This window comes from Olea europaea, chromosome 7 (assembly GCF_002742605.1).
Source record: "Olea europaea var. sylvestris chromosome 7, O_europaea_v1, whole genome shotgun sequence".
In the NCBI taxonomy this organism is placed as follows: domain Eukaryota; kingdom Viridiplantae; phylum Streptophyta; class Magnoliopsida; order Lamiales; family Oleaceae; genus Olea; species Olea europaea.
The window spans coordinates 10,361,436-10,377,643 of NC_036243.1; the positions used below are offsets into that span (position 1 = coordinate 10,361,436).

General features: G+C 32.4%; 2 protein-coding genes across 2 annotated transcripts; both read right to left on the reverse strand.

Moving 5' to 3' along the window:
• Positions 1–102: 102 nt before the first annotated feature.
• LOC111396954 lies at positions 103–1,597 on the reverse strand. Its single transcript, XM_023023588.1, has 2 exons — positions 1,303–1,597; positions 103–1,103 (listed from the first exon to the last, which is right to left on the reverse strand). Exons 1-2 carry the CDS (start codon positions 1,385–1,387, stop codon positions 238–240), a joined length of 951 nt encoding a protein of 316 aa, XP_022879356.1. The 5' UTR covers positions 1,388–1,597; the 3' UTR covers positions 103–237.
• Positions 1,598–12,969: 11,372 nt separating this feature from the next.
• LOC111396955 (protein kinase PINOID-like) lies at positions 12,970–15,447 on the reverse strand. Its single transcript, XM_023023589.1, has 2 exons — positions 14,572–15,447; positions 12,970–14,084 (listed from the first exon to the last, which is right to left on the reverse strand). Exons 1-2 carry the CDS (start codon positions 15,117–15,119, stop codon positions 13,316–13,318), a joined length of 1,317 nt encoding a protein of 438 aa, XP_022879357.1. The 5' UTR covers positions 15,120–15,447; the 3' UTR covers positions 12,970–13,315.
• Between the last annotated feature and the right edge of the window lie 761 nt (positions 15,448–16,208).

Consider the following 16,208-nt stretch of genomic DNA (forward strand, 5'->3'; position numbering starts at 1 on the left):
GGATCATATCGACAAATTCGTACCTGTATCCCCTATGTCATAAATTTCATGTTAAACACCTTAATTTTTTCTACCAAAGACTACATACCTAGGCTAAGGAACTGAACAAATGAGCCCCTTTTCAAATTTATTAAAAATGCCAAAATTTAAGAAAACAATTACATGCACCATTGAGAAATGGAACTATACTGGCTTAATCAAGATCTACTTTCTCTGACTACGAGTTACCTTTTCCTTTCATGCAAGAACCGAAGGCTTACAAGTATTGATCTCTCCTTTTGTCCGAAGACATTCTCCTTTCTTTTGCTCGTGTTTCTCAACCATCATTTGGAAGCACTCGAACATATGTTCCAATGCGACGATTTCCTCTTGAACATCAACTGGTGGATTACTACCAGAGGCCATACGTTCTTTAAAGCTACGGACTCTGTTTAGGCTCGTTTTTGCTTTTGCCCCCATTTCATCCATAGTCGAACGCATCCCCACGTATTCTTCTCTTGCTTCTTTTAGTTTCCTCTTCATGGATCTATACCCATCGAGTGACCTTAAAAGTTGCTCTGAGAGTACTTTGTTACGTTCTTGGAGGTCTAGGTTTCCTTGTGTTTCTCCTCTATTGCCTCCCCTTTCTTCATGATCCAAAGCACGTTCTTGTACTTTTTCCAACAATGACTCATTTTGTGCTTTCAAATCACTAACGAGCTCTTCGATTCCATTCAATTCATGTACCTTTCTAGAAAGTTCTGCGGCCATAATCTCTTTCTCTTTTCCCAAACTTGAACACATTATCTCGAGGCTCTTTCGTGCTGCCAAGCTCGCGTTTAGCTCTTTTCGTAGCCTTTCTTTCTCGTCTGCTATCGGTTCCCCTTGCTTTTTGTCCCTCGGAACGTGGTTAGGCTTAAGATCCGTGTTGCATCGCCACATCTCAACTTCTGAAGTTTTATTACCAAATGATTGACATTTCTGAATTCTTGTCCTAACATTATCAAGAATTGTCATCATTGTAGCCACCCTTAACATTCTTCTCCCATCCTTTTTCTCTTTATTACAAGCATCCTTGTGATCTTGGATTAGTTTCAGCAATAATTTTACATTTGCTGCAACTCCTGAACATTATATAAATAATATTTGACAAAAGACCTGAGTAACCATTCAATTAGTTTAAACTTTTACAGGAGACTGTTCGACTTGTTCTATATTTAACATTCGTCACCAGCCATAACTTTTAAATGCGACACATTAGTATGAAGAAAATTGAAAATGGGATAATAAATAGATTAATTACATGTTTGTAACATGATTTACCTTCTAATGCAGAATCATCGTAATATTGTTCAGATGTTGATGGAGCAGCTAATTCAGGAGACGAATTTACGCGAAACCTACTCATAATTTGCAGAAGTATATGAATCTTTTTTCATCAAATGAAGAACACTTTCAAGAAAATCAAAGAATTAATAGGAAGGGGTACTTTCTTCGTATCAAAAATCTTAATATGATTGAGAAATCCAAAGAAGAGAGATTGGTATAAATCCTCTTTTTCTCTCTTCTCCTCCTCTCTCTCTTAAGTTTTTTTGTTGTGAGGATTCAATATTTTGGTGATGTTTGTCTCATGATGATTAGTATTGGTCCATGGTCATGCGTGATTCTTGGTAATTGTTTTGACTTTTTCATTGGTTTGTTTTGGTTTGATTTTCTTAGTCATGACTACAGTTGGCTTCTAGTGCCCAACTGCCCTTACCCACTGATAATGAATAATCTTCAATTTGGGCTATAATTTTCTTGGGGAGAAGGAACAAATCAATTCAAGGATTGGACGTGTCCAACATAGATGATGTCTTTGGATATTATCATTTAGGATCTTAGGTCGTGATTTGGATTGTTTCTCTCTCAACAAAGAAGTTTATTCTCTATTCTGTCTGGTCGATTTGTTGGAGGATAGAAATATATGCTTTCTAGTAAATATGAATAGAATTAGAACCTGAAATGGAGGTCTTCCTTCCTTAGGCGAGCTAGTCCATACGAATAAAACTAGGTACAAAGTCAAGTGGGAATATTGAACTCAGTTACGTAAAATAACCGAGTTTTATTAAACACGATAATCGGGCCAGATTGTGAGACCTAGGTCAAGTCATAAATGCACAAGGGGGCATCTCATATTATGCTATGTTACATATTTATGACCCTAATATGATTAGTGAATGTGACAATGTTCCATGGATGAAGAGAAAAATAGTTTGTTACTGCTTCAAGCGATCAGGCCCATGGGCTTATTCTGGGCTTTTCTCAATCTCCGATTTGTGGGCCTGATTTCTTTAATGAGCTCTCGTCCGTTGCCTGTAGACTGAAGTAATGATTGGACAAATGAATTATTTTTGGGAAAATTTCATAACTAAGAAATTAATTATGGCACATTTCAAAAATAAAAAAACAAGTTTCAAATTTCTAAAATCAGATTTTTATTAAAAATTATTTATAATTTAATTAGTTAATTAATTATTTTATTAATTAAATATATTTAGGTCACGGATTTATACAATTTGATCACAAATTAACAATATAATTAGTTACTTATTATTTTTTGGTCACAAATCAAAATTTTTATGTCACAAATTTTTTTCACGATCACAATTCAAAAATTTTGTAAGTCACAGTTTGTTTATTGGTCACAAATCAAAAAATAATTAGTCACGGACGAATTTTTAGTCACGACTTATCATATTATTGGTCACAACTTATTTTTCGGTCACAAACACAAATTTTATAAGCCACGTATTATTCTTTAATCACAAATCAAAAATTTTATAGGTCACAGATTAATTTTTCTATCACAACTCAATAAATTATGAGTCACAAACACAAATTTTATAGGTCACATATTATTTTTCGAACACGATATAATTTTCTTGGGGAGAAGGAACAAATCAATTCAAGGATTGGACGTGTCCAACATAGATGATGTCTTTGGATATTATCATTTAGGATCTTAGGTCGTGATTTGGATTGTTTCTCTCTCAACAAAGAAGTTTATTCTCTATTCTGTCTGGTCGATCAAAAATTTTATAGGTCACAAATTAATTTTCCGGTCACAACTCAATAAATTATAAGTTACAAACACAAATTTTATAGGTCACATATTATTTTTCGATCACGAATCAAAACGATTTGTTGGAGGATAGAAATATATGCTTTCTAGTAAATATGAATAGAATTAGAACCTGAAATGGAGGTCTTCCTTCCTTAGGCGAGCTAGTCCATACGAATAAAACTAGGTACAAAGTCAAGTGGGAATATTGAACTCAGTTCCGTAAAATAACCGAGTTTTATTAAACACGATAATCGGGCCAGATTGTGAGACCTAGGTCAAGTCATAAATGCACAAGGGGGCATCTCATATTATGCTATGTTACATATTTATGACCCTAATATGATGAGTGAATGTGACAAGGTTCCATGGATGAAGAGAAAAATAGTTTGTTACTGCTTCAAGCGATCAGGCCCATGGGCTTATTCTGGGCTTTTCTCAATCTCCGATTTGTGGGCCTGATTTCTTTAATGAGCTCTCGTCCGTTGCCTGTAGACTGAAGTAATGATTGGACAAATGAATTATTTTTGGGAAAATTTCATAACTAAGAAATTAATTATGGCACATTTCAAAAATAAAAAAACAAGTTTCAAATTTCTAAAATCAGATTTTTATTAAAAATTATTTATAATTTAATTAGTTAATTAATTATTTTATTAATTAAATATATTTAGGTAACGGATTTATACAATTTGATCACAAATTAACAATATAATTAGTTACTTATTATTTTTTGGTCACAAATCAAAATTTTTATGTCACAAATTTTTTTCACGATCACAATTCAAAAATTTTGTAAGTCACAGTTTGTTTATTGGTCACAAATCAAAAAATAATTAGTCACGGACGAATTTTTAGTCACGACTTATCATATTATTGGTCACAACTTATTTTTCGGTCACAAACACAAATTTTATAAGCCACGTATTATTCTTTAATCACAAATCAAAAATTTTATAGGTCACAGATTAATTTTTCTATCACAACTCAATAAATTATGAGTCACAAACACAAATTTTATAGGTCACATATTATTTTTCGAACACGAATCAAAAATTTTATAGGTCACAAATTAATTTTCCGGTCACAACTCAATAAATTATAAGTTACAAACACAAATTTTATAGGTCACATATTATTTTTCGAACACGAATCAAAAATTTTATAGGTCACAAATTAATTTTCCGGTCACAACTCAATAAATTATAAGTTACAAACACAAATTTTATAGGTCACATATTATTTTTCGAACACGAATCAAAAATTTTATAGGTCACAAATTAATTTTCCGGTCACAACTCAATAAATTATAAGTTACAAACACAAATTTTATAGGTCACATATTATTTTTCGATCACGAATAAATTTTTTTATAGGTTACAGATTAATTTTTCGATCACAACTCAATAAATTATAAGTCACAAATACAAATTTTATAGGTCACAGTTTAATCAATTGAGAGTCACGGTCACATATTCAATGTCGAGTCACAATTGGGAGTCACAGTCATAATAACAATTATCAGCACAATCACATATTTTTATCGGTCACATATTACTTATTGATCACAAATTAATCAATTTGTTAGTCACAATAGTTCAAATATTGGTCACAAACCACATACCACCTCACCCTACCCTAACCCCACCCCACCACTACCATCGCCGCCACAAACCACAACGCCCTACGAACCCCAATCCACTACAATCACCACCTCTACCACCCATACACCACACCTTAAATCACCGCTACACCATCACCCCCTATGACGCCACCACCGCCTGTAGAATCACCACCTTCGTTCAAGACCACCAACGCCCTACCAACCCCAATCCACTACAAACTCACAGATCTGTGATTTGTCCACCTTCGTTCAAGACCACAGTGGCTGTACGCCGCATCTGCTTCACCCGACGGCATTTATTGCCACACTTCACGCGGCGCCACTCGCCCAACCAACCACCACACAACTTTGCCACCAGATCTACCACAACCTCACTAACCAACTGTAGAGCAATCATCATCACAGAACTGTCGAAGTCGCTCTCGACGTTCCCATCTTCGAGCTGCGACGGCGCAACACAGTAGCGGCGATCTGAGGGTCGACACAGCAGCGGTCGACGCTACAACCGAGCAGCTCCTCCATTGGTCGATGACGCTGCAACGGATCAGCTCTCTATCGCCAGTTCTCCAACGCCGATCGCCGGCCAGTTGAGAGAGAGAGAGAGAGAGAGAGAATCAGGGGTAGGAGGAAAGGATTTTGAAAATAATTAGGGTTCGAAATTGTTGTTTATTAGATTAATTTTTAAATATATTAATTAATTAAAAAAATTTCTGATTTGTGAAATATTAAACATGGCATCTTATTTATGAAATGTGCATTTTTAATCTATTAAAATCTGTAATTTCCACATTATTTTTATGTTGCTTATAAACAAATTACTTTTTATAAAATGAGTTCAAAACTTTATAGGAAGTAATGTCTCTAATTATAAAAAATCGATCAAAATACTTAGGGATGTTGCTGCATACAAGTTACAACCGACAACATTTAGCATGATTTTTTATAAAATATTAAATGTACATGTTTGGGGAAAAAAAATTGTATTTTAGAATGTTTAATCCATCTTATTGAGAAAACTCTATCAAAAATTTGTTAAACCCATTCTAGTAAAAACATGTAAAAGTTAGTTTTGGTGATGCGATCAACGCTTAACTGACATTCATCGTTGGTGTCAAAATGTTTCGAATCCACTAAAGTGATTATGGATCATGGTGCTATCATGAGGGTGAAACTAATGATGAGCCGAACGCATTTTATTGGTGGAAAATATTTTCAAGGGACAGAAGCATTCTGGAAAATTAATATTAGAAATGATCATAACATGTTTAGAGTTCTAATTAATAGTGAGTTCTCGAACCAAATCAAGGAGAATTTGCAAAAGAGAAAAAAAATGAAAAAAAAAAAAGAGGGAACATTTCAGTTTTTTGAGGAATTTCTTCGTGATGAAATTAGGTCAACTCAAGTGAATAACGACACAAATCTTAATAAGTCAAACCATGTCACACGATGACCAGATGTCAATATATAAATATGCTTATGTACATTTGGTATAAATTCTTCTAAATGCCTTTTTCTTGAATTCATTTCTTATCATATATTTTTTTCAACAACATAATTTTACATGTAAATTCATAACTTTTTTTTTTTAATAACACATTCTTTAAAAATCAATTTGTTCACCGGATCTATTCTCGAAAAATATAAATCGATCAAGCACCCTTTTTGGTTTTGTTAAATATCAAAGTTTTAGTAAATTTCAGCCCTTGTTTGTCTCCATTTAAAACAAAACTATTTAATTCTTATACTCATTTTCAATAATATATTCACATAATAAAATATTTTGAATATAAACCCAAAATTTTTTATACTTTATAACCATACATTCTCTAAAAAATTACTATTCAAAATATTATTATTTTTTTTCAAAATAATGAACATCAAACCAGGATTTAATAAAAATTGAAATGTATAATTTTAAAATTTATATAATTGTACATAATGGTGTTCCACTCACATAGGGTGGGGTCCACTGGAATATTTTATTATGGTAGAACCCACCCCATGTGAGTGGAGGACACCTTTATGTACAAAAAATTATGTACATGTAGATTTATCCATAGGCAAATTCAAAACTTTTTTTTATTTTTTTAATTTTTTAATCAAACATTTTCTATTAATACACTATTTAAAAATTCATTCTAACGAAAATAATGTGTGCTAAATATCAACCTATGAAAGATCCCATCCGCCTAGGAAATAATCATGAAAAAATGATTACATATTATTTGATTTCTGAAGCATTTAAAGGCATAGGGGTCATAGACTAAACGCTCATTTGAGTAACCAATTACTGAATCGTACAATGCTGTTTTTGGTGGTGGCAGAAGCCATTAATTGAAGGTGTACCTCAATGTCGTTCTATTAATTATGCTATCTCCATTCTAACGAAACTGGTTCATTTATAGATATTTAGTTCCTCATTCGTTGACATTGTGGTTACTCTGCGCAACTACCACCAACCCATCCCCAATAATTCTTAAAATTTCAGAAATGTTTGATTGGTTGTCGGAAATGGTCGGGTTAGGGTACATTATTGAAATGTCAATTTTATGAGTGCTATATTTTCAACTCAAATTATTTCGTGCGGTTTAAAATTTTTCTAAACCAAACCTATTTTGCTATTTGGTTCGATTTAAATTCGCGATTTGCTTATCGACATTATAGTAATATATTTAAAACAAGTTAAAATATAAATTTAAATAAGAATTAATAATGTTAAATATTAAGTTACATTCATATTTACCATGGAACCTATGAATAAATTATTTTCAAAATTGGTTGCTAATAAATGTTAATAAAACAAATAAGTTTTTCTTCATTTTTGTTTATCTTTCATTGTTTAACTTTCATATTGTCATATAACGGTTGGTAAATGTGAAATCACTTTCCATTATTATAGTTTGGTTAAAAATCATTTGGTTTTGATAGTGAGATTTAAATAAGGATTGAATACAATATGTTTAAATGTACAAAGATTGATAGAGTTTAGACTTATTGAGAATTGACAAATGTAATTCTCTAACTACTCTATGAAAGCAGAAGATAGTAGTATTAATTCGAGAATTTTAACATTTTCACGCAATCAATACGCTTCGTCCTTCGTTCTTTTCAAACTACAAATAAGTTCATTAATCATCTAAACATACAAATAGTAATTTTCTATCTAAATCACAACTCACAAGCATATAATAAATTCAAAAATAACAAAAAAAAGAAAGAATAATGGAAAAATGACTTGATTGAGAATCTGAGACTTATCGAGAGAGAAGTGAAAAAGTGTCGATTCAGATATAAATTAGTAGACTAACATGCAAAAATCGACTGGCGATTCGTTCAGCAGTAGTAGACAAGCATCAACTGTTTAGGAAATGAGAGCTTATGTTAGAGCTTTTGAAACTTTGAATGTGATTTAGTGCCGTAGTTTTGTTGAAATATGATTTAGATTATCGAAAATATATGTTCTTTTTTTCATTTCATATGATTTGTGAATAATTTCTGTTTAGTTTAAATATCGAGTGAGGATATGTGTTGTGAATTTTTTAAACTATGGGTCAATAATGATGAACATAATTTACTTTTTATAATTATTTCAATGGGCTGGTTATAATTTGTATTGCTAAATTTGTATTTTTTATGAAAAGTGAAAATTGTTAAATTTATAAGTTAATAAGATTAATGTTTTAATTAAAAATTTTAAAAACGGTTTAGTTCGATTTTGTGAGATTTTTGAAAATCGAAACCTAAATCAAATCATTTTGAAATTGTTTGGTTTGGTTTGAGGGGAAAAAATGCGAGTCCATGTGGACCCGAACAAACAGTTTCAAATCAATGATTTTGATACAATTTGTGGTTTCATGATTTTTTTTGTACAACTCTATTATAACACCCTACAATTCCTCCCATAATTATGGATAACAGTGTAATGAATTTGGGACGGCCATTCCCATGCTACACTTAAGATGGAGCAAAGCAATGAGCACCCAAAACCCATTCCCCACCCAATCAAGTTCGAAAAAGGTTTCTTGCATCGAACCCAACTTGTCAACCTGACGAGATTTAAATCAATTGACTTTTTCTAAGGGTTTTGATAAACGAATAGGGGTCGTGACAGGCACCTATGACAGGTCGCCTATGTAGACGCCATGTAGGCAGCCTGTCACACCCCCGTCACAGTAGCAAAATCCTTTTTTTAAACTGTACCCATAAATTTGAATATTTTTGGCAACATGGATTATTTGATGCCCACATATTTGAATCATCAACAACCTCAATATCCAAAGTAATCTTATTTAACATTATTGGTTCAAATATCAGTTTAGATAGCACTAATGTGACATTAAATTAAAGGTATAATTAAGCTCACGTTGGATGACTATTATTTTGAAAAAATAGGGTTTTGAATAATTTTTTTGAAAAAAGTGTAGTTAAAAAATGTAAAAATAAATAAATAAATTGAGATTTACGTGCATAATATTTTATTGAACCAATGTATTTGTAAATAACTTAAATAAATATGAGAATTAAATAGTTTTGTTTTAAAGGAGGAAGAATAGGAGTTTTGACAACTACTATTTTGGGAAAACAAAGTTTTGAATAGTGATTTTTATAAGAATGTATGGTTAAAAAGTAAAAAAAAAAATTTTAATTTACATACAAAATATTTTATTATACGAATATGTGATTAAAAATAAATATTTAAAAATAATGGTCATGAAAAGAGGGCTAAATGAATCTATTCGAAATAAATGCAAGGCAAGAATTGAAAAAAGGTAGCCAATAGTACATATGCCACGTGGAAGAAGATAATTGGGAGTTAATGTTAATGGGCCAGCCAAATGGTTGCTTTTTGTGCAGTAGCTTTGGGACAGGGCTTTAAAGTCGCTTTCAGCAGGGTGGTCACATGGACATCCCATGTGTTCCACATTCCATACGTCCACTTAAATGTTTATGCTACGGGCTTCCTTTTACAATTTCAAGTACTTCGTTATTTTGTGAAACAATGAAGAATGGGGATTGGAAAATAATTCAAGTACTTGTTTGATGAGAAGTGATACCAAAAAGTCATGAACAATTGTAAAAGCAATTTCTTTGGATATCGGGAGAGAAAAAATGATTCTCAAAGCATCGAAATAAAAAACAAGCACAAAATTTTGAAAAACAACAATGATTGATTGATTCTACCACATAGATTGACTATGGGCGATAATTTCTTTTGATTGAATCTTACCGTTCTCCTTGTAGCATGTTATGTGAAAAGCAAATTTAAGGTTTCTTAGAAAATGTTCTCGAACATTTAAAGAACTGTGTAACTAGTTTTTGGACGAAGATTGAAAAACATAAATGGTGGGCATTCTTAATGATAATTTAATTTTTGAAAAAATGTCAATTCATCTTTCGTTCTTTAATTGAAGATATTTTTGCCCTAACTTAACTTGCCCTCAATTTTTACTTTGCTCCTAAGAGAGATCTTGATGATCTATGCAGTAAGCAACATAGCCTTCATTAATGTGTTTTACGAAACTCTTCAATAAAATTTTACTAAAACGCAAAAGAAGAGAATTACTATTTTTCTCTGAAATCTTGCGTTACTATTCAGATTAGAAGTTATCCTAATTGGTTGAAGGATTGATGGTCAACGTGTTGTTTAAAAAGATCCATAGTTGCACACAACTTTTCAAAGTTACTAGAAGCATGAAATCAACAGAATCAATTCCATACATAAAGCTACTTAATTTAGGGAAATTTTGTACCTAAACCCAACCCCCTAGGAAGATGACATAAGCCGGATCCAAAAATGTGTTTGATTTTAGAAAGATTTGGTACATTTTCGAGATTGTGTGAATTCCCCATTTTAGTCCTCAATTATTCTAAATTTGTTAAATATAACTTATGAAATTATACTTAGGGTCCGTTTGATTGCGAAAATAGAATTTTTGATGAAAAGAAAATGAATTCAAAGGAATTGAATTGCCTAAAAATTATTTTTTTGGGAATTGTAAATTATTGTATTTGATTGGTATAATTTTTTACGTGAAAAATGTTGTCTTTTGTGCTCGTTTGGTTTTGTTTTACATGAAAATTGTCAATTCAAGGAATAAAATTTATTGATATTGGGGATGAAATTTGTTTCCATTGCAAAAAATAAAAAATCATCTATCTTTTGACGTTCGTTTGTCTTTGTTTTACATAGAAATTGTCAATTAAAGGAAAATATTTTTTTTACAATAATTCTTAAAATTTGTTTCCATTGTCAAAAAAAAAAAAACCTATAGTACTGAGAATTGGAATTCTCACAATATTGGTGAGAATTCCAATTCAATGATTTGATGGAAAATACTGACATGGCCAAGAAATGTGTCATGGAAAATTTCATCTATCAAACACTATAAGAGTTGAAAAATGGTATTGATTTTCCATTTTCCATGGAAAATGTGAGGCTATCAAACACACTCTTACTATAATTACACTTTGGTGTTAAGCATGAATCTAGATATCAACTAAATAACATTGAGTAAAATAACCTAAGAAACACGGGTTAATAGAATGTTCAATCACTGCTTAGTACCAATTAGACTATATAACATTACTTAAAAAAATTCTAATCCATCTTTTAGTTAAATTCGCTACTATATGGATTCTTTCCGTCCCTTATGTTAATATGCCATTTCAATTATTCGTAAGTATTTAACTTTAGGAAATGGTTCTTGCCAATTCATAGGGGATTCGAAGTGTCTTATGTAGGGGTATAAGCGGTCCAGTTTTACTGGTTTTTGACAGATTTTCAAACCAAACCGTTTAAAACGATTTGAGAAAAATTCAAATCTAAACCAAACCATTTTGAACGGTTTTAAAAAAAGCTCAAACCTAAACCTAACGATTTGATTCGGTTTTAAACCGCCGATTTCGTCATATATTTTTTTGAGACAAAAAAACAAAAAAATGAAAATTTAGACCGTTATTCCATAAGTCCAGCTACCTTCGTTGACTTGCTATTTCATGTGTGGGACCCAGTCTCCTCTCCAATAGTCAATTTTCTTATTATGATATGAGAAATATGGCTCAAATAGGGGCTAAATATATCTACTATAAATTTAAATATTAACTAAATTAAAGTGAAATCACAATAAACTAAAATATAGTTTTTTTTTTCATTTTTGTTCACTTTTGATAGGTTAATGAGGATACAATAATGTTACAATACAAGTCTACTGAACTAGATATAAGGTTCAAAAAACATAATGAGTCCAACAAGATCTCGTGATCATCATATCTGAAAGAATGATGCTGATTAAACAAAGAGAATAACCAACCATAATAATAAAGTAATTGTTTATAATATTTACACATAACAATTATATAAATTTACATTTGTATGATATTATGAAACACGTTTAATTTTAGATTCTTACTTTAGTTTGCTCCAAAAAATTATTGATCTAAAACTTTATTTGTGGCAAATATTATCACCGAAGGTCTAGGATCTCTTTGTCTCCGATTTGGTATAATGGACTTCAATTCAATTTTGAAGATAAGTGAAAAATCTGAAAAAGAAGTGTGTGGTGCTGGTGGCTCAAAACTGTGTTAGATGTCGACTGGAGTTCATTTAAATTTTGAAGAGGAAAAAGACTTTTGATAGATTATGTAAGTCTTGAAATTATTAAATATATATTATGATTATTGGATGATGATGATGATGATGATGATGATGATGATGATAATGATGATGATGATAATAATAATAATAATAATAATAATAATAATACATCTGTATTAGAAAATTAGGAATTGACAAAAATACTCACAAATGACAAAATTATTGAATTTTACATATTTGGATGAATTTTCAAAAATTTTCATTTTTTTATTTTTATATATTTTTTCGTCAATTCGGTTTGGTTTTAAACCGCAATTAAAATTCTCAAACCTAAACCAAACCATTTTGACTGGTTTTGTTTGGATCAAAACCATTTCGTTGACCGGATCCACGTGGCACCAAACCGATGGTTTCTAAAATGCGATTTCGATTCGATTTTTGCTTACAGCCCACTTTTATGCATATTTTGGACTATTGAACTTCTGTCATTTAGGAGACAATATTTGTGGTTTCCATTTTCACAATTTTTAGGTTATTCTCTAAGATGTTTCAATTTGCTAGACTATCTTATCTATTCAACAAAAAAAAAAAAAAATAATAAAAATAAAAGATAAAAAAAAAAAAATCTTTATGACTAAAAATACTTAAAAGGCTAGTCATAATTTGCCCGAACCCTATTAAATGGTGAGACAATAATGCCGTAACTTATATAGCCGCATAATATGTACACTTTTTTCCTTAGAGATAATAATAACAATATAATTGGCTAGATACTACAATAAAGCTACTCGTACAAAGTTGAGTTACAAAGTGTGTTGGAAAAATTCAGACCATTAATTTTAAATGATTTAAAAATCTGTTTTTGAAATGATTGATGTGGACGTAATTTTATCAACCTTTGTAAGTGCAGCATAACTCTAGATTCTAAGCCCTCATCCTCACAAAATCTACGGGAAAACATCACCACGTGGTGGTCATCCAGCCTCTCTGATAGCATAAAACATCAAATAGTCAATCAGAAGATGTCAAACGGTGCCGTTTGTTGCCTCAAATTCTTCTCATCTACTGAAGTCAACGTTCTCTGCTTACGGATCCCCAGTAAATCCGGTGGCGTTACGGATCGAATTAGAGCGAAATTTAAGTCCTTAAAAAAGGGGTGGGTCTTGACTTCAGCCGCCCCGCGTTTCGACCCGAGTCTCCTATTCGGGTCTTTGTTAAGTAACTGGGATATCAAGTCCCGAGCGTGTAGTTCACTCACATTGCACGGCGCGCCGTTGGGGAAAGTTAGCGGCTTTTTTACGATGTCACGCAGTGTGGACGAATTCGATGGACCAGCAAATGGGGTCCTTCCGTAAATCATTTCGTAAATAAAGATCCCAAGGGCCCACCAGTCCACGGCATTGCCATGGGACCTACCGGAGGCAACTTCGGGCGCCACATATTCGTGGGTTCCAACGAAAGAACAAGATCGGGCGGCAACCGGCTCCGCCACGAACAACCGGTTGTTGGAGAATGACTGGATCTTCTTTGACCGGAACAGCCTGTCGGAAATGCAGGAGAACGGGGTTAGTCCACAGGCTGTTGGCGATGACAGTGGTTCATCGGATGAAAAGACAGGCGATTCTATGGCTGGGATTGAATCTGAGCGAAGGGAAAGATCAAAATCAGTGAGCATAATGTGACCGTCCGATCTAACCAATACATTTTCTGGCTTTAAGTCCCTGTAGATGATTCCCAACATGTGAAGGTATTCCAGTGCTACCAATACCTCAGCTGCATAAAACCTGGAAAAATTTACCAAAAAATGATAATATTCAGTACCATATTCAATAAGGTCTAACGTTATCAAGGGTGAAAATTTTATGGGAAACAAATAAATATGCTCTGATGGCTTGTTTAAGAAGATAAAAGAGGAAGAACCCTGATATGGTAAATTTCGTTTCAGATGACAAAGTGTCACAAAAACAAGAAAAAACCCAGAAAGAGAAAAGTGTCATTGATGGAATTTGCAGCAAAATTGGACAATTTTTCAAATAAAAATAGATTAATTTATTTAAACCAAGAAATTCTATGAAGGGTCTTTTTATGCACAAGAAACAAAGAACACAGAGAATCATATCAGAGGAAGAAAACTGTATTTGATAGACAAGTTTCAGTTAATTTAGCCCTTCAAAAAAAAAATTAATAATAATCAGCTTTTCTAAACTAAAGAATAATCTCCCTGTTAAAGAAACAGACATAAGAGAAAGGAATGTAGAGAGAGAGAAATACCTAGCTGAGGCGAGAGAGAAGCGTTTTTGAGGCTGTTTATGCCTTAGAGAATGCAAATCACCCCCAGAACAGTACTCCATTACAACACAAGAAAAATGGGAGGCTTCAAATTCAGCATAAAGAGTAGGCAAAAATGGATGGTCCAGCATTCTCATGATGTTTCTTTCCGTTTCAGCTCTCCGGGATTTTTTCTTCAACGCTAAAGCTTCATTATCGACTACCTTCATGGCATAGAGCCGCCTCTCCTCCGCCGTGCTGCGGAGGCGGCAGAGATATACTTTGCCAATGTCTCCACTGCCGATCTGGCGGACCAAACTGAAGTCCCGGAAGCTCAAGCTCGTCTTTGAGCGAATGGCTTGGAGTGAGTAGTCCGATGATCGGTGGGGTTTCAGTGTATGCAGATTTTCCGGCGACCTAGTCGGTAGCTCCAAAGACAATCGGCTAAAACTAGTGCAATGACTAATGGTCGTGTCACTACTCATGGAGGTTTTGCCGGAACTAAAACCTTCTAAAATCAAGTCGTCGGAGTTTCTATCAAAGACTAGCATTTTACAAACAATTTCATGTAAAAAAGTGGGATTTTTTGCGAAAGATGAACAGAAGATACCAGTTGAAAATTCCTTGGGAAACGATTTGAAAACAATGGATAGCTTTTGGGGTATTCTATTACTTTCTCCTGTCGAATCAGATACGAGAAATGGAAAATCAAATGAGAAGAATGAAAAGTAAATAAGAATCAAGAACAAAGTCGAAATGTGAAAACTCAAGAATCTGGCTTAAACCTAACAGAGCTTTGCGGAAGTAAATGGTGAGATGAGCTTTTCCGTGTAACAGGAAATTCGGGTTCCGTACAGTCAGAGAAAGAAGAAGAGAAGATAGCTAGAAATAATATGGCCACTATTTACAGCTAAGTATGAATATATAGGGCCCGTTTGATAGAAATTTTGAGAATTGATTTTTTTACCGTTAGAAAAAAAGTAGAGTCCACATGTAGAGAAGAAGTCAAAAATTAAGACTTGAATAGTAAAATAATGGTCAAAAAATCAATTTTTTGGGGCAAAAAACCCCTACCAAACGGGGCCATAGTTTGAGAGACAGAGAGGGACTGGGTTAGAAATAGAGTAATGCTATTTAACTGCATATTATTTTTAATAGATTTTAATTTGATAAAAATATATAAGGTAAAAAATTGATAAAATTTACAGATCTTGTAAATGTTTGATGTGTTTGAGAAAACACGAGTTTTAAAAAATAAAGGTCAAAGAATAGTTAAATTTAATTCTAATATAATGGAGGGAAATTATATTCACACAACAATTTTTATTTCTTGCACCACATTATATTTTACTTAAAGTTCTTAATTTTTGTTTATTATAGTACTTGCGTCTCTAAACATTTTTCATGTCATCCTTATCCAGATTAAAAAGTGCACGAATGAAAAACGAGGACAACACTACTAGCTAATAAAATATTTGGTAAGGTCCGCATGAGGAACAATATAGTCCTTGTTTGATCTTCATTATTTTTAAAATACATTTTTTTCTTTTTTTAATAACGCGTTTTTCAATAAAATAATATTATACGTAAATTCAAAATTTTTCTTTATTTTTAATCACATATTCTCCATCAATCTACTA